The 26,477-nt window shown below is 40.4% G+C and overlaps 1 protein-coding gene across 1 annotated transcript in view; it reads right to left on the bottom strand.

Moving 5' to 3' along the window:
* stk32c (serine/threonine kinase 32C) overlaps positions 1 to 26,477 on the bottom strand; it is a gene marked incomplete at both ends in the record, with an annotated part of 114,011 nt that overhangs the window by 63,356 nt on the left and 24,178 nt on the right. Inside the window, one exon of the mRNA XM_080036930.1 lies at positions 22,576 to 22,631. Within this exon, the coding sequence (XP_079893056.1) occupies positions 22,576 to 22,631 (56 nt within the window). The remainder of the gene's footprint in view (positions 1 to 22,575; positions 22,632 to 26,477) is intronic.

Genomic DNA, 26,477 nt, shown 5'->3' with positions numbered 1-26,477 from the left:
TAAAAAAAAAAAGGTTTCAGCTCCACAATGCCAAGATGCAAATTAAATATGTTTTCAAAACAGCCCCGAAGCATCTTGATTAATGCAATTGTTGAGATGGATGGCCTGTACTGATGCATAAAAACACTGACATGCTGAGCAACTCTGACACACTTCATTTTCAGACACGGAAGTTTGTGGCAGACACCACTTCCAAACAAATGACCTCGTTATTTATTCATCACAGGTTTTGTGGTTGTCAGGAAGTGGCTTTGAAAAGTCAGGAGCAGCACGGTAGGTCAGAGTCTTTACAGCAACATTAAAGTCCAAGTGTGGTCTTTAAACACATCATGTGTTTAGTGCAAGTCCCACCCTGCAGACAGACAAGGAATTCAATTCTTAGCCGTTCATGTTTGGTGTATTGCCTTAAATCCCCTGTAAACCCAAATCCACAAAATCCTTCCAACTACACAATTTGGGGAGTTAGTTGCATGATAGTAGGTCCTTTACTGATTTTTACTATTTCACACCAGGTTTCCAGAGGCTTTAAGACCATACAGGTATATATTCTTAATCAGTGGTTGAAAACATGAAAAGGAGACAGATATTTTTGTCTTAATATGAAACTCATTTGCCGAATATATACCCTGAGACAGTTATTGGCACTACAAAGGGATTTGCTTAATAGCCAGCATGAAGAGGAGGGATGAACACTTCAACCAAAAACTCTGTCTGTGTCGCATTAAAAGTAGGGTTTCCTTTAATGGGGCTCCAAAGGGTGGTACGATTTAATTTGTGTGACTGTTCAGCAGGGATGCCACCAACGCTCGACACTGTCAGTGGAATGCTTAAGTGGGCCAGAGGGGAAACACACATTTATAGTTTATTCAAATTCAAAATGACTAACAAGATGCACAAAAATATTGTTGAGCCTTTATTTTTTCAACCTGATTTAAACTTAAATGTCACGCCAACAAGAACACGGGGAAAGGGATTAAAGGAGGAGTCAGCGATTCTGGAGAATGCTTGTTGTCAAAATCGCTTTTTGTCAAAATCACCGGTTTGTGCGCTGAAAAGAAAAGTGGTGTTAAAACACAGCCTAGGCTTTATAAACAGGCATGACGGTGCGGCCAACTTTGCTTACATACCAGTTTACAGAGCCTAGACACCAGATTTCCTCACGGTGGAATCTGATTACCGACCACCTGCATGAAAAACTCCACGATTTTCCTCCTTTACTTTATCTGCCCCGATAAGCGGGCCTCCTGTGCGCATGTAAACACAGATAATGTGAATCCCTTCGCCAAAGCCAGAAAATTCACACCATCATTCACTGTCAAAGTGCTTCAGGAACAAATCCTAAGCAGCTGTTTTAGCCCTTAAACCTGTCACCCCAGTGCCCCGAGTGTAGCACTTGACCATCCTGTAAAGCATTAAAAGCTAAACAGCCCCCTGCTAATTCTGTTACAGACAGTAGTCCTTAGCTGGATTGAATTGTCCGCCAAAACACAGGACTCCTCATTGCAATCTGAGCCAGACAGATGGCTGTTTTACATTGCACTCTGCAAGAAATGCCTCAACATCCCAGCCCAGTAATTTTCACTTTGTCTTTATAAAGAAAGGAAAAACCTGCATGATTTAACATATTTAATGAACTTGGTGATACCATCTTAGACTAAGGTTGTTCAATAAAATTATTTTAAAAGTGATGAACACAAAAGTAAATGAGCTGTTACAATAGACATTTTTCGTGTAGTGAGTGAGAGAAGGAAATCTCTGACAGTGTAAAACACCATCCGTGTAATTGAGCTCATGGTCCTCAGGCATAGAGCTCAAAATTAAGTCTGACTTCACTCTCTCCCCTTTCCTCTGTCTGGTTCTCCTCCAAGCCCAGATTCCCCATACTTCTGTCCCTTTTATTAGCTCATCACGGCAGAAATATGTCACATATGTTCCTTCGTCTTCATAAAGTGTTATAGTGAATTATAATCTGAGTTTATATAAACCGTAAGGATGATAACTGCAATGGTTAGAGAAACAATGGTTAGAGAAACAGCAGCTTTGGCGGCCTGCGATTTTACGGGTCAACATCAGAGTCACTAGGATATATCTTATCTGATTCAGCTATCGAGCTAATGTAAGCTTCATGAGTTTTTTTTAAGTATCAATGCTGTATGGGATTTGTTATCAATATTATTGTCATATCAATCAATGACATGCTTTTAAGTTGCAATGGTTTAAATAATGATATACACTGCGTGCAAAATTTTTAGGCAAGTTGAATTTCAGAGGATTAATTTTATCATTGAACAACTACAGTGCTCTCGGTCAATCCAAAATGTTAAATAACCTAAACCTGAATGTTTAAGTGAGGTTTTGTCTTTCTTATGAGAATATATGTTTTGCTATTATTAGGCAACTATTAGTATGCAGAATTATTCTGCAACTAAATAAAAAAACTAAAATTTTCCCATCTCACTTGTTTATTTTCATCTGTCAAAGTGAGAATAATAAAACAACTCAAAATTTACAAATAAAAATTTCCGACACGTAAAAAAAAAAAAAAAAATCTGTGACCAATAAGCCACCCTTCTTTTCAATAACTGTCACAAGCCTTCCATTCATGGAGTCTGTCAGTTTCTTGATCTGTTGACAATCAACTTTTTGTGCAGCAGCAACCACAGCCTCCCAGACACTGTTCCGAGAGGTGTACTGATTTCCTTCACTGTAAATATCCCGTTTAAGCAAGGCCCACAGGTTCTCAATAGGGTTTAAGTCAGGTGAAGAAGGGGGTCATGTCATTATTTTTTTCATCCTTAAGGCCTTTACTGGCTAGCCATGCAATTGAGTACTTCGATGTATGTGATGAAGCATTGTCCTGCATAAAAATCATGGTCTTCTTGAAAGATGCAGACTTTTTCCTGTACCACTGCTTGAAGAAAGTATCTTTGACCCGAAAAGGTCCAACTAGCTCATCTTTAAAGATACTAATAGTTGCCTTTAAAGATGAGCTAGTACTTTGAATCTTCCAAAAAAACAAAAATCCAAAAGTCCAAAAAGTCATCTGAACTTGTATCCCTTTTTTTTCAAGTTGAAAACAATTAAGCCTCTTTCCACATACACCTTAATCCATTTTGTTTAAGTAATTTCCATGACTGCATACATTTGGGAATAAGAAACAGGGTCTATTAGACACATTGGCCCTGTTTTGGTAATCTTCTTTATGGCTATGCTTGGAGCAAAAAACGCAACAATCTCTAACGGAGCATGGCAGAAGTAAGTCTCAAACATTAGATGTCTGTCCTCTTCCAGTTTTCCCTGGTCGTGACGAGACGGTGTGGATCTGGTCCCCCCTCCGGTAACATCTGAGAATGGACCATCAACGCAAAAGATGTTGCAGTGGTTAATGACGCCACCTGGAGACGTGGGATGTAATCCCGACGATGGAAACCTTAGTTTTCCCTGGTGGAGACGAGACGGTGTGGATCCTCTGGCAGCATCTGAAGTCTTCCTGCATCCACACTATTTACACTTTACTTAGTATTACCATGTAATCACCTGGTCAATGATCACATTTCTTCGTGATTTTCTCTACTTATGACATCTATTGCAGTATGTCCGTCCTGGGAGAGGGATCCCAGGACGGAGTCCACTCTGTCGACTCTCCCTGAGATTTCTTAAATTTTTTTTATTCCCGGTATAGGGTTTTTACTGGGAGTTTTTTCTCAGCCGAGCTAAGGGTGTAAGGGCAGGGTGTCATATTGTATCATATTGTATCATATATCATAGTGTATGAAATGTAAAGCCCACTGAGACAAATGTATTTGTGATTTTGGGGTATACAAATAAAACTGATTTGATTTAATTTGATTGAGCCAATCACCTCCAGAGACTTCAACTGTATGCTAAATGTAATATCAGGATAACTTGTGGAAGTGAGGGAAGTTCTATATGAGGTACAGATGAGTACCAGAACCTCATCTGGATAACTCTAAATATAACTAAATTATGGCTGCAATGCACTCATATTACAGCATTCACATGTAGACATCATTAATTTTCTATTGTACGGGACACAATTTTCTAATTTATGCGATCGATATGTTAACTTGAATGACCGGCTGAGGAGAGAGTTTTAACAAATCTTTCCAGCTCACAACTCCTTTACTACATTAGCTTAATCAAAAAAATGAGGGCAGCAAAATGCTTAATGTGTTACATACAGTATCTATTCAAAGTGGACATCTAGTCAGAGCATACTGACATCTAAAAACCTAGTCTCATTTAGCAAATGTTCATAATGATATGCCTGAATGCACGTCATGCACTTAGTAAGTATTCATTAGGCAGGCATCATTCTTCATCTTGCTTCCTTTTGAATTTTTAATGTGCATTCATTCAAATGCAGGATGTGCACAGTACGGAGGCCCTTGAGGCTCAATATTGCTGCCCCTTTGCCCTGTCTTTTGGCTAATGTGCTCCTCCGGACCAAAGTTAAAATATACATAAAAATATATGCTGTTGTCAGAAAGCCTGCCAAGAACCCATTCAATAGGTCATTATGTATTCTTTTGTGAATAGATAGATATATGCAGCTGATTTGCTCAGCAGTTATGGTTGGTTTACATGCTTAACTGAAATTAAGAGTTTTTAATTGATTCCTAGGCTTGAATCCTTGTAAAAGGTGCTAACATCTGTGGACATTTTCCGTCATTTATTTTTGGAATATTCCTGCCCATGCTGAAGGACTGCATGTCACTGACTTACTCATGTAGGCAGACTTAAACTGATGGAGGCAGAGAGATGAAGTGTTGAGGGAGGCCACTAAAGCCCATATTTCAAACTGATTTAAAAGGCAGCAACCAAAAGGTGAAAGTTTATGAGTGAAATATATAAGTTCTGTGTATTGTCAAACTTTGAATGGATTCCTGTTTCCTGATCACACTTTTTTCTCTGTTGGGCCATATTCTCGGTGCAGTTGTTGCTATTCATTGTACAGGCAGACAATTGCATTATACATTGCTATTTTTAGATTTTTCTTTTATTAAGGAGACCAATGATTGTGGCAGCTGTGAACAATGGAAAACTCAAGAGTTTCTCAACCAATCAGACATCACACTGTCAGTCATCTCCCAGCAGCACCGTCTTATCTTGAAACCTCAGGAGACGGTCAGACAAGTGTTATTCATATATTCATTGAGCATATTAGTAATTCAATGCATTAGACCATTCGAGTTTGGAGACGAGAAAAGTACGAGTTTTGAGGCGAGTGTGGTGTGAGGCACAATGTTTTGCACTCGATTTGCATATGAATGGAGATAATTCCACCTAGATTGAAATCAGTTGAGATGGAAGATTCCGGCTTTTGCTGTGACGCACCGGCTTAGTCCCGTGGCATTAGCGGATTGATGAGAGATCAGAGAACAATTTTCTCCAGTAATGGACACTAAAGTGTCTCTAATTAATTCTGTAACATTATCTCCAAAATGCTAATGGTCAGCGTGAGCCACCTTCTAGTTCACTGCTGGCAAGGTTTTGATTGTTACATTCTAATTTAGGAACACCTGCTACACAGATTGCCTTTGAATATTTGTCAGAGATAAAGGTAATTTCCTTTTCCAACAGGCTGGGTGGAAGCTGGGGGCAAATCTGATAATGGTGGCAAATATCTCCACTGGCTGGCACGCTTCGCATCTCGGGTGATACAAGGCTAATATAATGGCATATTCACCAGAGCAGACTCTCAATGTACTAGCTTCAAGCCATCATGACTCGTCCTACAAAAGAAACTCATGTGTGTCGTCTTTCCTCATCTATTTCTTTTCAACATTCTATGACTCAATAAGCAGCAATCCATTTTTTTTATAAGACTCAAAAACGTATTTAATGTATTTTTCTGGCCTGTGATGCGCATCTTTTGATCATAGTTTATTTACAGTGAACAAACAAATATACGTAAGTATGTCAATGTCATATTCCTTCCCACTTCAACCCAATAAGTAATTGAATTAATGAATAAATGTTTAGCGCCTTAAAAGGATACACCAAATAATGGTGACTTTCTTTTTTGTGTGAGTGAGTGTGTTTTGACAACCAATCCCATGAAAAGACAAAAGTATTAAATTATTTAAATCAGGGGTGTCCAAACTGCGGCCCGCTTTTTATTGGCCCGCGGCCAATTTTAAAAATATAATATAATATAGCCCTTTGGAAAAAATAAATATATATATATATATTTTTTTGCATTTCTTAGTTAACCCACTTGTGCAGGGGTGTCAACTGATTGATTGGCCCATGGCACATTTTAAAAATATAATGTAATATGGCCCTTTTAATTTTTAAATAATTTAAATGCACTTATTATATTACAGAGAAATATGTCCCATAAAAAAAAAGATTACCAAGCCCATCCCAGAGGACCCTGCATAATGTTTTATTTTAAATTAAGATTATTATGGAAAATCCATGTGTCCTTCTCCAATAGCTCCTAATTCATCTGACACAGTGTCTCCATTTTTTTCATACAAAACTCTTCAGCTTTAGCCTCTTAATTTCCCTCTCAAAGTGCACCAGATTCATGCATTTCACTTTAAAAACTTAAAAAAATCTCCCGGGGGGGCTTACCCCCGGACCCCCCTTGGAGGGACGGGATCTCAGCTGGCTACTATTTTCACCCAGCTGGACATTGGACGCAAAAGCACAAAACACTGAGTGTATCAATGGGAGCAAAAGTGCACAGTCATTGGATGGGGAGGAATTCCAAGGTATGGACGAAGGACACTATAGATGAGAACACCTGTCTGTCTATCCTCAAAGAAGCCCCTCCTTTGCATCACATTTAGCAACCAAAGCACATTTTAAATAGTTTTGAGCTCTGAAGCGTGAAACTAACTTTGTTTTTCTGCAGCACAACCATTATTTAATCAATGCTAAGAAGGGAGAACCGCACTAGTAACGAGGTGCTTGGCGGTGTGTTTCCTGGAGTTAATCTCCATGGGCTCACCCGGGGGTGTCTGGCAGGCCAAGAAACAACTTTTCCTGTGATTGAACAACACATTAAAAACATCCACCATTCTAAATAAAGCCAGCAGTTATTCACCCATGTGTTCTAAAAACTTCTTTAGATCCCCAATGAGGCAATATGAGCAGCAACCACAGGATAACAATGGGGATTCTCCCGTGGCTTGCCAACCCTTCAAAATGGTTTGAAGGCAACAGTAATCCATAATAAAAATTACAGTAATTCATTAATAATTCAGCATGCCATATTCAACAGGTTATCAGGTTGCGTCAGTATATTACTTCATAGACTGAAAGAGCAATACAGGAACTATCTTAGTGTCAAAGAGTTGGGGATAAAGATATATCATCTCAAACGATTATTTATGCCCTACTGTAGAGTAGGATTCTACCTAGATTTGTTAAAGAAATGCCCCCAAGACTCAATGTGACCCATCTACTAGTATGACCCACCTGCAGAGCATGAGACTACAGCATCATTTCTACTGAGTGGTACAGTTGAGTTCCGTAAGGTACACAATTACTTGTGTTTCCACTGTCAAATGTTGGGAAGGGTACCAGAATGAGAGAACCACGCAGACATGCTGTACCTATTTTTGTCACCCATACGTTAGGGTACTACCAAGCTGTCCCAAAGGGTCCCAAATGCAAGCCAGATTAAGGGTGACCATTCCGTACCAAACCAAACTGTACTGCTAAGTGGAAACAAGGCATAACTATATCCCACTGAGATGCTTTGTCCCACTCTGACTCTAGCCTTTCCACCCATGTTGCTGCCCCCTTAATTATGTTAATTTTGGAGGTAAATGGATGATTCCACAGGGCATTGGAAGATAATTATTTAAATTTAAAGGGCATTTGAAGATACGCCATACAAAAAATTTTCATCCTCTTGACTTATAGGAATCCTATTAAATTTCAGTAAGAAATCTGCTTCTGAAAGTGACTGAAGAATAATAAAATATAAAAAAATAAACATCAAAACATTGGGTTGGGCAGGCGATTCTCCAGCGCAGCTTAATTAAACAGAAATTTCATTAAAACCACCAGGACTTAAGGCACCACGGTCCTATTACAAAAATATGTTGAGTTGAGGATAAACAGTTCCTTTATTAACTGAGCGATACCAGAATACCATGCAGTAAGATTTCCAATATTGGAGAGGAGAAAGACTGACAGGCAAGAGCCTCAAAGATGATTACTATCCTTTAATGTGTTTCATCCATCACCAAGGAGGTAATAAATCCTACCTCCCACCGTTAAAGATATATTCAGAAACTTATCTCACAGCTAGCAGACTTTGCTTATCAGAAGCCAACAGGTCAAAGTGCCTCAAAGAGTGTCTCATTGGACGAGGCTGACATGCCACAGAATAAAAACAAGAGCTAAAGTATGGCAGTGGTAATCAATGGTAGGTAACAGAACCCCCAGGGGCTCATTCTTATTTTAGCGCTATACCAAGGGGATTTCATGGCATCTAGAAACAGAAGATACATCGTTTTATGTATGTTTCGGTGTAGATGGCGAATGAACGTAACAAAAACTACATATTTAAACTTTAAAAACATATGTGTATCTGTTAACAGAATTAATGCATATTTCAGTCTCAATTGTTGAAAAAACTGTTATTCACACATTGTTTAAAACTTTAAGTAGCTGTCAACAACGTGAGAAGTTTTTTCGGCATAAAGTCATAAAAAAAACCTAGTTCGAGTCCACCATTAAGTTTGATGGTTTACAAGAGCCAGATCACAAACAGGATGGCCAATATTTTAGTACCTAATATGCATCACACACGTTGAATCCTATGCTTCACACAATGCAACTTGATAGCTTGTCAGTTTATACATAGGTGTTTTACTACAAAGTTAGTCTCCGAGCCCAGACAGAAACGCAGACGGATTTTGATTTGACAGAAAATATTGTAAAACAGTTTGTAAAGGCTAAGTAGAATCCTATATATACTATTAAGTAGCAGCTTTAATATATAAAATAAGAGGAGTGAGTTTGCCTTCAGGTGATCACTGTCTCAAAGTCATATTTGAACATGTAAAGTATTTACGGCACCACAGATCAAATGGTCGACACAAGGTCTTGGGACAGACTCTCTTACCATGCAGCCACCTTCATGGAGGCTCAGGTAGTTTGTTGATATAATATCACCTGTGAAGTACCAGAGCAGGCTGACCTATCACTCTCTGTGTCCTTATCTGACCGGCCTCTGGGCAGGTGAGTCTCAACATATAAAAAGCCCAAATGCACTTTCTGCTGCTCTGAATCTTTTATATGTTACAAAACAGTGATCTAGGTCTGCACCCCCATACCTCTGCCTCAAGCTTTTCACCATCTGCCCAGACCTCCCTCCGGCTAATCTTAATGTTTCGGGCTCTTTCAACATATGCACTTATTAAATGCTTATTAGCTGAACATATCCCTCAGTCACACGCAAAAATAAAAGCTCTTTCATGTTGTGCTTCAAAGCAATGCGTCACTGTTAAATCCCACTGATGGCTGCTTTTTGTTTACCTTTCCAGTCAGCCTTCTTTCTCATCCCTACTCTTAATACCCTCCACCGTTCTGCTATAGTTAGCAGTCCTATCAATTGTTGTCAGATGGTCTAAAGCTCCTGGGACAAAGAGGCTTGCAGAGGAGAAAAGGGTTGGATGTTAAATTTAGTGGACAAATGTGACTGTTTTCTAGGTCAGGTAAGTGCCAAGTCGGCCAGAAGCCTGTGACTGAGATACATGGGGAACACGAACAGATGGAAGATCCTGCCTGAGGGGATGGAGCTTGCGACTCGCCTCTTAAGTTCAGTGGAAATTCACCGTACATTAAGTACTGACATCCATCATTCCCTCAGAATATGTTTCAGCTTTTGTCTGAGTGTTTTGTGGGTACGATGGTTTGACACTCATCGTCAGTCATTTTGTTGTCAGAGATTGGAGAAGTAGTAGAAGATACGACAGAGAATCGGGGCCACAACGATGAAAAGAAAAGAAAAACGAAAATAAAGTCATAATTCTATGCTGATAAAGTCAGAATTTTTGAGAATTAAGTTGTAATTTTATAGGAAAAAGGCCTTTTCTCATTAAATTATTACTTTATTCTTTTAATATTAACACTTGTTCTCATAAAATTACAACATTATTCTTGTAATATTACGACTTTATTCTTGTAATATTGAGCTATTACTTTTTGGTTGTAACATTACAAATGTATTCTCTCAATTTATTATCAAGTTGTTCCTCAACATGGCCATATTACTCCGTCGTAAAAGGATGACCTGGAATAACTCCAATGCTCCCACACACAATACACACTCGTGTGCTTTGAGAGGAAAGCGAGGCAAATACACTTTCAGGGTCTGATGAACATGTCATCCGGGGAGAAGAAGAAATCATTTGCTTTTTCATTTGCTTCATTCCACTGGATGTCTTCTGTTCCACAGCGGCTGCTGTCAGCATGCAAGAAATGAAAGTGTTTACCGAGCTTGGCCGTCGGTTCGCACAGCTCCAGGATGTAGTATAACAGCAGCATGACTACAGAAGCACAGTCATGAATCAGACTTCTCCGAAGGTTGAGCAAAGTGAAGCTTTTTTTTTTGGTGAAAGTGTAAGAATCATCTAGAATACAGATTAATACAAATGACATTACCTAAGATTATGTGCCGGCAGACAATGGAAGCACATCAGGGCCTCACATAGACTTAACACACACTCCTTTGACAGCCTGAGAGTGCTTCTTAAAGCACTTTAAAGCTGCCTCCACTGGAAATCACTGAACTTTATGAAGGGATTTGGTGTCACTAAGGAAAAAAGCTTAAAAAGTCTGAGCAGTGGCTCCATGTTTACACTCTTCAAACTAAAAAAAAGTAATAGTGGTGATGCATTAATTTCACTATTTCTCTCCCAATACAATTTGTGATTGCTTCCTCCTCCTTCATTTATCATGTTGTCTGTAAAATGTCAGAATAATTGTTGAAATGTTGAGATGTTTAGTCTTACCAACAGCCCAAAACCTGAAGATGTTTAGTTTGCAATCATAGCTGACAAAAAAAGTTTTTCCCAGACCAATGTGGATTGGTCATGTTGTGGCTGATTCCAAATCTATTTATTATGGTCAATATTGCCATTCAGTGTTTCCAATCGGTGTATCCCTTACTAATTGACTTTTAATTTGGATTGTTGGTTGTTATGGTTGCATAACTGTCAGAATGAGAAGGGAAAGACAGAGTAAAGGACATTTCTAAATATTGTGTTGCCTGTGTACAATAAACGAAAACCTTAAATACACATGATGAACACATATAAACATGACACAAATCCCCTTGAGAAAAGAAACAGATGTTAAAAAAGTGTTACTGAAATGTACTGTATAAGCAAGCTTTGCCTCAAGTGTGTTCTTACCTCCAATTTATATAAAACACACCAAAAGACTTTGAAGTTGCTCATGTGTGAAGGTGGGAAAATATAACGGCGGCATAATGAGGATTACATGCATCACAGAATGTAAAGGAGACTCAAGAAGCACAAAGAGTGTTTGAAGGTTTATCTTAAGTGTGTTCTCTTTAGCTTTACTGAAAGTGTGTGTGAAAGAGCCGTGGATATATCTCATTAATATTCATCAACACTAGAGAATCTGAAGGATGTTGTTTGATATCTTATATTCCATATCATCTTGATGGAGATACTGTACACGCTGTTCGAGAACGCAGCAACTGTGTTATATCGTCTGCTTCTTAAAATGCATACATGATAGAAATTAGCGCGGCATAATTCTAACCATTTGAATGATTGACACCTTGCCTGTTCTCTTCATTCCCTTCTTATTAACTTCAGGGATTTGACATGGTGATTTAGTTCCTGTATCCTAACAGCTTGTACCTATTTCTGATAGAAGGTTTCCTTCTCTTAGCTGTCTGTTGGAGAGAAAACTTCCCTCATTAACATCCCTGTGGGACCGACCACAACACTGACATACAGTCCCCTTCATAAGTATTGGAACAGTGAGGCCAATTCCTTTATTTTTGCTGTAGACTGGAAACATTTGGGTTTGACACCAAAATATGAATATGAGACAATATATCAACATTTAAGCTTTCATTTCCAGGTATTTACATCTGGATCTGATACACAACTGAGAAGATAGCATTTTTTGTAAAGGAACACCACATTTTTAGGTGAGCAAAAGTATTGGAACAGATAGACTTAAAGTAAATTAAAGTGAATAAGACTTAATATTTTGTTGCAAATCATTCGCTTGCAATAACTGCATCAAGCCTGTGACCCATTGACATAACACAACTTTTGCATTCTTCTTTTGTGATGCTTTTCCAGGCTTTTACCGCAGCCTCATTCAGTTGCTGTTTGTTTTGGGGGGTTACACCCTTCGGCCTCCTCTTCAGCAGGTAAAATGCATGCTGTATAGGGTTTAAGTCTGGAGATTGACTTGGCCAGTCTAAAACTTTCCATTTCTTGCCCCTGATGAACTCCTTTGTTGTTTTTGCAGTTTTTTAGGGTCATTACCTTGCTGCATGATGAAGGATCTTCCAATCAGTTTGGTTGCATCTTTCTTTAAATTGGCAGACAGAATGTTTCTGTAGACTTCTAAGTTAATTTTGCTGTTGCCATCATGTGTTTACCTTTACCAAAGTGATGGAAAGGCTAAAGTTTGGAGAAAGATGCTCATGATCCCAAACATACAAGCTCCTCTGTGAAACACGGTGGAGGCAATGTCATGGCTTGGGCTTGCATGGCTTCTTCTTGGATGGGCTCATTAATCTTCATTGATGATGTAACACATGATGGCAACAGCTAAATGAACTCAGAAGTTTACACAAACATTTTGTCTGCCAATTTAAAGAAATATGCAACCAAACTGATTGGAAGATCCTTCATAATGCAGCAAGATAATGACCCAAAACACACTGCAAAAACAACAAAGGAGTTAATCAGGGTCAAGAAATGGAAGGTTTTAGACTGGTCAAGTCAATCTCCAGACTTAAACCCTATAGAGCAAGCATTTTACCTGCTAAAGAGGAGACTGAAGAGAGTAAACAAACAGCAACTGAATAAGGCTGCGGTGAAAGCCTGGAAAAGCATCAAAAAGGAGGATTCAAAAGTTGTGTGATGTCAATGGGTCAAAGGCTTGATGCAGTTGTTGCAAGCAAAGGCTTTGCAACAAAATATTAAGTCTTATTCACTTAATCACAATTAATTTATTTTAAGTCTATCTGTTCCAATACTTTTGCTCACCTAAAAATGTGGTGTTCCTTTACAAATAATGCTATCTTCTCAGTTGTGTAGCAGATTCAGATGTGAATACCTGGAAATGAAAGCTGAAATGTTGATCTATTGTCTCATATTCATATTTTGGTGTCAAACCCAAATGTTTCCAGTCTACAGCAAAAATAAAGGAATTGGCCTCACTGTTCCGATACTTATGGAGGGGACTGTATATCAGCGCCGTCAAATGCATGAGCGCTTTAGCTTTCACAATTGAATGGTTTAAAGCCTGGGCCCTCCTTATTTCCTTTCTGTTCTCACACATGCGCTTGACAACAACAACGGAAAATTCTTGGTCATTTTTTAATTTGTACAGTAGCCATAAGAAGGCCTCTCACAATTGGTGACTGTTGTCTTTGCTAGTTGGAGTGACATCCGTATCAAACACATTTTATCCGGGGGGCGGGGCACTCGTGGTGTAGTGGTTAGAGCGTCCCCCCCATGAGGCTCAGTCCTCAGCAGACCCGGTTCGAAGCAGACTAGTGGTCGCCTCTCTGCATGTCATTCCCCTCTTTGCCCCATGTCCAAAATATGTATAATTAAAAGCAAAAATGCCAAAAAATTATCTAAAAGAAAAGCACACATCGCCATTTGGGTACTTACATACTTGTATGTTTTGAAGACTAGGAAAAAGCTTTCAAGATGAGGAATAGGCCTAACCTACCAAAAGTAATGCAAGCACACGGAGAGTTGACTATGGTTGCTGGAGCCGCAATTCCAATGAAGAGCAGGATAACACTAGATAAAACATAGCATCCAGGATTGGCTTTCACACTGTGGGAAAATACTACAGACTACTAAACAGTGGGTTTTCTATCTGTAGCATAACCTGGACAATTAATGGTAGGGGAAGGCTGCTGGAACAACTTCATCTGTTATCATTGGAAAGCTATTGAGCTGGCCAAATGCAGACACTTATACCATGTCAAATATATGGTGTTTTCAATGGCTATAATAAATCAAATATCTTGATTGTGATTTACAGCCTAAGGCAGATGCATAAATGACAAAGGGCATAGTGGAGGTTGATGGAATTCTTATATGAACTTTTAAACCCAAATGAGAGACATTTTATCATAGTTCTGATTGTAATCAGAAAATGTAACCTTATCCTAAGGCATGGAAATGCACAGTGAAACTCAACTCTCTATCTCTCTAAATATCTCTCTCTCTCTCGCTTTCTCTTTCTCTCTCTCGTTGAAGTTCAATAATGAAAGAGTACACGTGAAAAGTGAAATTATCTTGTATTCTCTGGGGAAGAAGGGTCGGAATGATAATGCATACAAAATAATTTAGCCCCATTGTTGTCAAGAAAAGCTACAATAGTCAAGATACATACAGTATCTCACAAAAGTGAGTACACCCCTCACATTTCTTCACATTTTTCTTTATATCTTTCCATGGGACAACACTGAATAAATGACACTTTGATACAATGTAAAGTAGTCAGTGTACAGCTTGTATAACAGTGTAAATTTACTGTCCCCTCAAAATAACTCGACACACAGCCATTAATGTCTAAACTGCTGGCAACAAAAGTTTAGAAAAAATTTACAAATTGGGCCCAAAGTGTAAATATTTTGTGTGGCCACCATTATTTTCCAGCACTGCCTTAACCCTCTTGGGCATGTAGTTCACTAGAGCTTCACAGGTTGCAACTGGAACCCTCTTCCACCCATTTATGACAGCATCACAGAGCTGGTGGATATTAAAGACCTTGCGCTCCTCCACCTTCCGTTTGAGGATGCCCCAAAGATGCTCAATAGGGTTTAGGTCTGGAGACATGCTTGGCCAGGCCATAACCTTTACCCTCAGCTTTTTTAGCAAGCCACTGGTCGTCTTGGAGGTGTGTTTGGGGTCGTTATCATGTTGCAATACCACCCTGCGGCCCAGTTTACGAAGGTTGAGTGCACATGGTCAGCGTCGTACACAGAGGTTGGCTTTGGAAAATAGACGTATGAGTGCTGCCAGCATTGCTGAAGGGCTTGAAGGGGTGGGGGGTCAACCTGTCAGTGCTCAGACCATACGCCACACTCTGCATCATACTGGTCTGCATGGCTGTCATCCCAGAAGGAAGCCTATTCTAAAGATGATGCAAAAGAAACCCCACAAAAAGTTTGCTGAAGACAAACAGACTACGGACATGGATTACTGCAACCATGTCCTGTGGTCTGATGAGACCAAAATACATTTATTTGGTTCAGATGGTGTTAAGAGTGTGGAGCGGCAACCAGGTGAGGAGTACAAAGACAAGTGTGTCTTGCCTAGAGTCAAGCATGGTGGTTGGAGTGTCATGGTCTGGGGCTGCATGAGTGCTGCCAGCACTGGGGATCTACAGTTCATTGAATTCTAACATGTACTGTGATATACTGAAGCAGAGCATGATCCCCTCCATTCATAAACTGGGCCGCAGGGCAGTACTGCAACATGATAACGACCCCAAACACCCCTCCGAACGACCACTGGCTTGCTAAAGAAGCTGAGGGTAAAGGTTATGGACTGGCCAAGCATGTCTCCAGTCTTAAACCCTATTGAGCATCTTTGGGGCATCCTAAAACGGGAGATGGAGGAGCGCAAGGACTCTAATATCCACTAGTTCCTTGATGTCGTCATGAATGGGTAGAAGAGGGTTCCAGTTGCAACCTGTGAAGCTCTAGTGAACTACATGCCCAAGAGGGTTAAGGCAGAGCTAGAATATAATGATGGCAAAACTAAATATTGACACTTTGGGCCCAATTTGGACATTTTTTCTTAGGGGTGTACTCACTTTTGTTGCCAGCAGTTTAGACATTAATGGCTGTGTGTCGAGTTATTTTGAGGGGACAGTAAATTTACACTGTTATACAAGCTGTACACTGACTACTTGACATTGTATCAAAGTGTCATTTATTCAGTGTTGTCGCATGGAAAGATATAATGAAATATTTGAAGAAATGTTAGGGGTGTACTCACTTTTGTGAGATACTGTATAGCTAATTAATGAGTGTAGTTAATGTCTATGCACTCTGGTGTACTTGGACGATGATGAAGTAAGATGCAGACTGCAGTGAAAAACTTTGCAGTCCTGGCTCAGAGCACTGAAGCCATTCTCACTTTCTACGGTAGTTTCTACAATATTTTGTTGGCAGTAATATTAATATTAACGCCTCCGAGTGCCCTATTTCATCCGGATTCTGAATTTGCCCTTTCCATTTTAACAACCAAAAATAGAGGGATGGCTTCAATTATATATTTAAAAACAAAACAAATTAAAATGGAGTGATGTCCGAGCTCTCCGGAGTTTTTTGTTCAAGCAGCTCTCCCAGTCCGGAAGCTATTTTATCCATTTGGCCTTTTGGTTTCTTTTTAATGGATATACATGCAGAGGAGCTTTGTACTATGAAACCTATAGAGATGTAGTGTAATGGAAGAGTGCACATTTCTAGGTTAATAGGTTGCCGGGGGCTCCGCTGCGGCTGGGGGCGTGCAGCTTTAGCCAACCAACTCTCTTCTGAGCTCTTCGCACCTGCAGCCAGAAAGTGAAGTGGAGAGAGGAAGAAGCCCTTTTGAGCAAAGACAAAGCTGAACCGTCATTCTTTAAAGGCAGGAGGGCTCTCAGTGTGCTGCCTGGGAGAACTGTGGGTCTACCGGAGAGAGGGACAACAAAGCTAACAAAGGCTTCATCGTGCCCTGACCTTTCCACGGACGCTGGTACATTCCCAGATATGATGAGGGTGTCACAGAATCTCTAATTCTCTCTCTCCATGTCCTCTTCCCTTGCTGTATGATCTACTCACTTCTCTCCTTCCACTTATTTCCTGCTCCGTGTGTTCGTCTCTCTTATTTCTTCTACTTCAATTTCGTCCTAATGAAGGCTTTTCCTTGCTGAAGTGTGTGCTGGGTACAGAGTATGAAGTTGAAACCACCAGCTGAGCTCCTGCCTCACCTCTGATCTCCCATATCCCTCTCCATTTGCCTCCCTTCGCGCCCTCGTCTCTCTGTTTACATGTCCGTCTGACGGTCACTAAACCAGCTGCCAGCACCAATGGCTGTCATGTCCCCCCCACCCAGAGTTTTCTCTGTCGGTGCATGGGCCTTAATGAGGCCTGCGGCGGACACAGCCGGAGCTGTGAAGATGGAGTGACAATGGGGGGCAAGAGTGCGTTGCTCATGGGGAACAAGTATGCCTTCGGTTTGGCAGGGCACCGCAACCATAGATCTAGCTTTCGTTTCCACTGCCGACAGTAGCCTTACTTGGTAGCCATGGCCAGAGTACAGTCTATTGGGCGGTGTCTTTGAACCGCGCTGCCAGCGGCAGCTACGTAACTATCGTGACATCACAGCAGTAAGACACAGTGTAGCCTGCTGATTAATTCAATGAAGAACACCACACAATAAACAAAGAGCTGCACGCCGACATTGCAGAGATGACTATATACGGCGGTTTATCTCTAACACAGAAATTATTCTGTCAACCACACAACGGACTGCAGTGTGTAAGCTCAACCCTTTTGGGACTATTTGGAACGGCCTGGCACCCCAACGAAACAGTGATAAACATAGGTGCAGCTCGCCTTGCTTATTTACTTTTGACAGTAAAAACGCAAATAAATGCATGCCGAGCAGAACCAAACTGCTCAGTGGAAACAAGGCGTATGAGGATGTAGAAACCACCAGCTGAGCTCCCTTACCTCTGACCTCCCATGTCTGTCTCCATCCGCCTCCCCTCATGCCCTCTTCACTCTGTTTAGATGTTTGCCTGTCCGTATGACTGTCAGCATTAAGGAGCTGTCACTAAACCAGCTGCCAGCACCAATGGCTGTCATGTGCTCTTTCTCTCTCTCTCAGTATATGGGCCTTAATGAGGCCTGCGGCGGATACGACAGTCTCCTTTGCAGCCTGAGCTGAGAAGATGGAGTGACAATGGGGGACCAGAGAGTGATGTTCATGGGGAAGAGGTAGAGAAGGAGAGTGGGAGCAACGGACGAGCAGGCAATTACACCGACTCTGGTGCTGTATATGGCCATCCAGGCCCACTAGCCGGCAAGTTACAAATGAGCTTTATCCCCCACTGCTGTGGAAAAATAATCACATCCAGCTACCATCACTCCTCACTCCCCACCCTGAAGAGGACAGATGCTCCAAAACATCAAGACAGAGTGCGCTTAATACTGTTCGCCGCACTGAGAGTGGGAAGTCAGGGGGCAGGGAACAATATTGGTGTTATATATTATTCTTAATAATACTATATTGCTTTGCCAACACAGGTTTCTTTACTGTTGTGGCCATAAAACCCCCTCGAATTGAATTGCGAGGAGAGCAAGAAGGGAATGGAGAGAGAAACTTTCCCTGGTCTATTACATTGAGAGAGCTGGGGAGAGAGATACCAGTGCCCATATATCAAAAGTAGAAATGGGGGAAATTAGACCATTTTACATCAACTTTATCCTTCCTTCAGAATTAAAAAATCCTAACCCAACTAAGACGAACTGTCACCATCATTTATCCCACCATATATTACGACCGACTGTTAATAAAAGACCTGTCTTACACTTGTTTACATTTATGGGTCAATAAAAGACTAAATGAGGCTTCTCAAATATGCAAAGGCGGAGCAGAAGCGGAAAGTGTATCCTACTTATAAGAAGAACTCACATCTACAATTTGCACACTTATAACTGCCAGTGCCGGTATCAGCCAGCAGCTGTGGCACCGGCATACAGTAGATTGACGCGCAACTGCAGTATTCTGAGTCATTTCAGGTCATACTTCGATTGGTTGGTTTGTCAGTGGACATGTCACACAGTGAAATCTAGGACAACCATTATTCATATTAAAGATTTAAGGTTTCGCCATGTATCCTACTTTTATCTGGGACAGCCCAAAATGCAGAGCTGGAAGTATTCAGATCCTAATCCTATACACTCAAAGTACTAATACTTAAAAACTAAGGCCTAAAAGTGAATCAGTATTATTATTGACAAATTGTATCAAAGGTAAAAGTAGTGATTGTGCAGTAAAATAGTTCCTATTTGACTATTTTAAATGATAATATTACTGCTGTGTTTGTTGCATTGTTTAGGGTTTAACAAATTTTGACTATACTCACTGTATAAGCTACTGTTGGATCGTTTAAACATTAGCAATGCATCATATCCTACAAGACTATCATATGTAGGGCTGTGTCAAAAAATCGAAATATCGATATATCGCGATACTTAGTTTCCCGATATCAGTATCGATTTTTATATCAAAATATCGATTTTTTTTAATACATTTTTTTATGATTTTTTTTTTTTTTGTGATTTTTTTTTTTTTTTTTTTTTTCAGGGCTTTATTGACAGTGGAGAGAGACAGATATGAAATGGGGCAGAGGGGGAATATAATGCAGAGAACAATCACGGGTCAGATTCAAACCCATGTCTGCTGTCAGGCCTGAGCCTCTAGGATACTGACTATTGAAGTTAGATCAGTTTTGTTTATAAAAATACTTAAGATTCACTGTGTCACAAAAGCACACTGATGTGTTTTCATTTTCAGTGTGTCCTGTACAGTTAGTACAAGAGTGAATTGGATTTGTTATTTTGATGTTATGGCAGCTGCAGCAGTGTTTGATCATTTGCCAAAACAAAAAAAAGGAAGAAAAATAGTAAAGGAAGCTGTGAATGAAATAGTTTTGACTTCATTTGTCTGTACAATTATCACTATATTCTGCTGTTATGTTTGACAAGGCAACTTGTTTATGGAATATCGCAATATATCGTGATATATCAAGATACGCAATACATCGTGATATATCGTATCGTGACCAGTGTATCGTGATACGTATCGTATCGCGAAGTCCTTGACGATACCCAGCCCTAATCATATGTCTGTTGCGGCTCTGTCCTGCGAAAACCACGCATCTGTAAAAGGTTTTAACTGTTCATGAGCTCAGGGAAACCGCCCTGTTTTCACCTTGGTGTTGATCCATTGTCCAGCTGATGGGTTGAGCAGTTTATTGAGGAAGGAACACTTGATCCTTTTGCCTATCTGAGAAATCGCGAATCGAAATCAACAGATATGTGATATGAGATACTTGGTTTTCACTGGACAGGAAGGGTAAAAATTGTAATCTGGAAAGTAACCAGTAATTAAAGCTGGCTGCCCAAACCGCAGTGTACTACGGGACATATCAGTTGCAGTTTGTGCATGCAGCCCCACATTAATATGGGACATAGGATATGTGAAAATTCAGTCTGCACAATCTTTAAGACAGGAGAAGATGAAACAGAGAAAAGCTTTTGTGTTGAAAGAGTGAGAGCCAGGCTGGCGGTGGAGAAAAAATTCAAGACTAATGTGCGTATATTAAAAAGAAAAACGGAAAGAGAGAGAGAGAGAGAGAAAGAACAGAGTAAAGCCAGTGTCAGCCTGTTTGCAGATGGAGGTTTCTTTCCCTCTCTCAGCTCCTCCAGACAAACTCCAGACTCCCCGCTGTTCCAGAAGAAGCACCACAAAACACAACACCCATTCTCTCACTATCACACACGCACATCGACACCCACACACACACATCTATAGCAGCACTGCACTACAAAGAGCCCATTCTCTGAGCACCTACACAAGCTGAAATACACAGATCTCGTTTCACAGAGCTGCAGTGTGAAGTAAATACCTCACCCTTTAAATCGTGCCCGATTCAGCCTTCCACTCTTATATCTCTCAACAACACACAATCTCACACTGTCTTTACATTTAGTTTTTTGAAATGGTTTACTTTATAAACAAGGTACAACTCAAATACAATGTATTGTAACAATAATACTATACATGTCATACTTAAATGTTCAAAAATCAAAAGCAAATCTAATGTGAAAATGTTCTGTATTAATTTTCCAACTCGTGTTCCTTTGTTTGGGTATGAATACCAATTGCAGGTCATGGTTTACCCATATTCTATCCTTCAAACTACATCTCTGATTACATACACACCCAGAGGCCGCGTGTGTTCAGTGGGAAGTTAAAGACTCATGCTGTTCAGTATTCAGAGACAGCAGGAACAGAGTTGAGGCCACAGTGGGCCAAGAAACACAGACAGGATGACCTCCAACAAGGACAAACTTTATCTGGACGTCTCGGTGAGCATCTGCCTGACTGTGCCAGGGTGGTTTGTCAGTGTGAGCGCACACGTGTCTCTGGGAAACGGTGTGCGAACATGACTGTGTTACAGATATTGTGTAGACTGGAGGCAGGCTGTGATGAACTAAGCGTGTCAATCTCCCAAGCTGCTTGGATGAAGCGGTTGGCTGTCCAACAAGAAACAGGAGTTTTTCGTCCAGTTCTTTGTGTAGGTATTTTAGAACCAAAAACAAAAAAATACTTAAAATGAACATTAATTAATAAATGGCATTTATCCCTCCAACCCCCAAAACATTTTTTTTGAGTGAGTGTATATAAGTTATTCATAACGTTTGGGTTGCACTGCTTCAGTATTTAATGTAAGAACTGCACACAGTGTACTTCCCAGCTTACTGCAGATTCCCTTCAGTATCAAAAGGAAAGTGACAGCAGCTTGAGGGAACAAAGCAATAAGTAAAAATTAACATAAATTCACATGGTAATGTATTCAGCATTGGGCAATGACTTCCCATATGACACAGGGACAGTTTTTGAAAAGAGCAAAGCAGAAAGAATGTGCAAGGTCATGCACAGACAAGAGTATAATGAACAAATATTAGCTGTGATATTTGGGATTCAAAGTCTTATGCAGGCATTCGATACTTGGACAAAAGGAATAATAAATTGACCAATCCAAAATGTCTGTTTTACCAACAATGGCCACCAATGATGGTATTGGCACCTGAGGGAAGTTTGAATATAACTGCGGTAATTTGGTTTGACAATATGCAACACACACACACACACACACACACACACACACACACTTCCTCAGCCCAACCATTAGCACGATGACAAATCGAGCCAACGTATTGTGCTGCCATGTAATTAAATGGAGACAGTGGGTCAAAACTCCCAACAGGTTGTCAGGCATGAGATGAAAAGTAAATTGGCCCTCCTCTTGGTGACTTTAGAGAATTACATACGCTGTATTATTCATAACTACTTTAAAATAGAACTATTATTTGTCTTCAAAGCACCATAATATCATGAGATCTAAGGTGATTCTTTAACAGAGATAATGAGCAGTGTAGACACGCACGCACGCACGCACGCATGCACGCACACACACACACACGCACACACACATGCACACACACATGCACACACATACACGCGCACACACAGAGGGCATGTGAAATGTAGGTTAGGTTACCTTTCCAAAGCTCCCTTTCCCGATGGCTCGCAATATCTGGAAATGGTCAAAGTTCACTGTGGAGAAGAGGAGAGAGAAGTAATTGGTCAGAATGAGCTTAGCTACCAAGCAGGGAACAAGACATGTAGTACATTTGTAAAGGGTTGGTGGCTGTTTCGGCTTTGGGCATCAGCAAATCTTGATTTTAATATACAAATAATAACTGTCTATAATGTTCATGTGCTGACTTGAATCATTCATTAAAGGGTGTTAAGATCTCCATCAGGGGAACAGTGGAGGAATAGCATAGTATCACACTGTTATGGGACTGACAGTAATTGGACAAGTTAAGATGGACTCATCAGGCTTAATGGTAGTTGCAAATATTTAGCAATCAATAACCAGCTGATGCGTAGGACACACACACAATTGCAGACAGTTCCCTGGTGATGCTGTGCCAGCCCAGGCCTGTACTGCAGCCATTTTCACCCCAGCTTGCCTTGAGGACTGTTTGTGTTTTGCATGGTCAGTTGGAATGAGGTCAGGTGATTACTTGCCCAGTCACCAGAATCCTGGTTGGCCTCCAAAAAGTCGTTGGTTGTTTTGTTTGTACTGTAGGTATAAGATCAATTTGTTTGTGTGTACTTCAAATAAATCAGAATAAAAACCTACAGCCATGCTAGCGTCTTTGTCAGGTTGTAAAAATGCATACATTAGTAAGCCATCATGCTCACAAACAGATTACATTAACATGCTATTGGTATTATTATCCTACTGCTTTCAAGTGTATGTTCACCACATTATTTTAGCATGCTAATGCTGACATTGCTAATGAGCACAAAACACAAAGTAAAGCTGAAACGGGACAAATTTTGACCTGATAATGGCTAGATAAATAAAATCACCAAAAATAATTACAATTCATCCTAAGGGTAACATGAATGTTTGTGCCACAGCACATTCCATGCCATTACTTCTGACACATTTAGTTCAAAACCGCAATGTGAAACTCATGGTAGCACTAGTGGAAAACAGAGGTCACTAAAGTCAATCACCAAATCAGATCACCACAGTCAATAGGATTGCCTGGCACCGCCTTCCCTAAAGCCAAGTTACTTACATGGCTTAAAATGTATGCGAGTCCTACATTTCTCACCCAATACAGATTTGAACCTTCTCAAACACTTGTCAAGCTGACAGTCAGCACCCTGAACCTGATAGCCAGCCACTGTTTCACTTATATCAAATTTGCTGGATTACAAAGCCAAAACCATAGAACACCTTCTAACTGTGCTGTACACATTAGATTTGTAACTGTCAAGTCCCCAGCTTCTGGAATCAATTGAACAAAATGGAATTTTTCCATTAGAGTAATCACCAGCTGTCCTGGACACAGTGGGAGAAAGAATATGAAAATAAGCTTGAAAATATAAAAGCAGTTGCCCTATGAATCAGAACACTTCAGGAACAACATGAAGCATGTATTGTTCATGCAAGATCTGAACAGTGAAGCTTCAACGTAGCATCAAAATGTGTCCACAATTATTTTTCTTATCGTGCCTGTGTTGAATGGTCCTGTCTTCTCATAACTTTATAAAGACTCTGCTGAACCACTGATCATGACGCCAAAGTTTTTTTCTATGAAACGTTCTACATTCTGTCATTGTATTAGCCTGGCATTCCCAGACCTGCCACTAGGCACTGGCAAATAAAATTTGCTGCGCCTGTTGGTCTGGACACTCTCCATTGAAGCTTTTTCAGAAAGTCCAGAAATCCTGACTCGCGTTTCAATTGGTTCTATCTAATATGGGCGCGCCAAAGCCTTTTCTATGGTTCTCTGGGGCGGACGTAACCGGATGACGACAGTGACGTGCTTGCGCCGTCGAAGCCGTGATAGTAAACATCAAAGATGGCTGCGGATATGTTTTTTGAGTTTGAGACTGCTTTGGCCTCGACCCTTTACGATTCGGAAGACGGCACTCAAAACTTTCATTGGCAAGTAAGTGGAATATTCTGTTTTGCCGACCGACCACGGCAAAAGTTTAATGTAACAGTCTAACAGCTGTTCGCTAAACGAACGGGGCTTAATACGTCACCTTGTGCATCGCTCCGATTGGTTGTAGTGCTATCCAATTGCGTGCAGTGGCATTTGAAATGCACGAGTAGGAGCCGCCCCTTGAGTTGGAAATTACTATTGATCGTGGCCAGACCCTCTATCGTTCAAGATATCAGGGTCTGGATTTCCAGGCTATTATTGTATAAGATCAGAACTTAAAACATAACACGTACAATGTTTAGCAGATCAAGAATGATCTAAATTAATGTGGGTTGTGTCACAGAAAATTGAGCACTTTTATCTAATCAGAGCCACTACAATTATTATCAAGATGAACTATTGCTTGTCTGGTGGGAATATCAGATATAGGCAAAGGCAGAGTAGTCATTTTTCAGGCCAACACCCAGCTCACTGCACAGCTATCATTCATGGTATTTTATTTTGCCATATCTCTATGTGTAATGGCACAGTTAGACGTCTTGGCTCATTGCCATCAGTGGATGTGTGTTCTGCTGATTGATAGAAATGTCCTGTGTGAAAATAACTTTAAAGCCGTAAAGGGGTGGAAAAATCCCTGTGCCCCGAAATAAATGAATTGAATTGAAGAAAGTTGAAGAAAAGCAATTTGTACAAATATTAGTTATAGTAAACTAGTTGTAATAGTAATCATAGTATGTTCTGCTGTTGTCATTCATTTGTATATTACTTGTACACTTGAGAAAATTCAATAATATTTATAAAACACAATTCAGTGTGTTAGATTGATAATCTTAAATGATGCTATACCTTTGCCCACAAAATACACTAAATTACTATCACACTAATTAGCTGCTAGCCACCAGTCTGAAATTGCATGAGGCAATCACCTCGGCTTTGTTTGAAATCCCATCCTGTTAATTAAATGTATCCACTACGTCCTGCAGCTGCTGATGATTACTAACAGTCTGATTTTAATTCACTTTTCACTTTTGAGTAAATTATTGAGTGTCTGAATTGAAGCCAGGAGTTTTATGAAAAACACATAAACACAGCCGACTCCTCATTCTTTTAAACATCATTCACCAATAGACAGAACCAATACAGCAGAGAGTTTAGTAACCAGATAACAGCAGAGATTTCTGTTTTGTTGTTTCACCAACTCAAAGAATGAACTGCAATTAGCTACAGCTGAGTGAATTTACCAGCCACGGTTGACATTGTAGTAGGTGAAATGAGCCATCATTGGTTTAAACCTCCACTTGCTACAGCTTGTTAAGATGTTCTTAATTACCCGAGTACTCATTCAAAAGGAAATTTTGTAATATTTGGGGTCCCCATGGATGAAAAAGGTTTAGATTTACAATGTAGAGGGTTTTCGTGGAAGTGCATTGGAGCCGAATCGAGACAAATAAGGCTACCTGTTATATGCCATTCATGTACTATAGTAATAAGAAGAAGAAGAAGAAGAATAATGTGATGGCCTACCACAGCAGTGACCGACCTCCTCCTGATCAGATTACTGAGACAAGCCTTTCTTCTTCTTCGTGTGTGTGTGTGTGTGTGTGTGTGTGTGTGTGTGTGTGTGTGTGTGTGTGTGTGTGTGTGTGTGTGTGTGTGTGTGCGCACGTGTGTGTGTCTGTGTGTGTGTGTACGTGTGTGCGTACATGTGTGCGTGTGTGTAGCAGTGCCACACAGGCAGATGTGAGCACAGCATGCATGACGCCAACTCACGCGGCTCCTCCTTAAGAGTCAGGCATCTTCAGAGGCTCACTTTCTGAAATGCTCTGCCCCCTGTCCTTGTAGACAAGGTGTGATCATGAGAGAAGAGAGCACATGCTGGGCTCCTCTAAGCAGACCCCATGCCTGATGACCTATACTAGCTAGGCTG

The sequence above is a fragment of the Ammodytes marinus genome, assembly GCF_949987685.1.
Source record: "Ammodytes marinus genome assembly, chromosome: 11".
Classification (NCBI taxonomy): Eukaryota; Metazoa; Chordata; class Actinopteri; order Uranoscopiformes; family Ammodytidae; genus Ammodytes; species Ammodytes marinus.
This window is presented reverse-complemented; position numbering and strand designations above follow the sequence as displayed.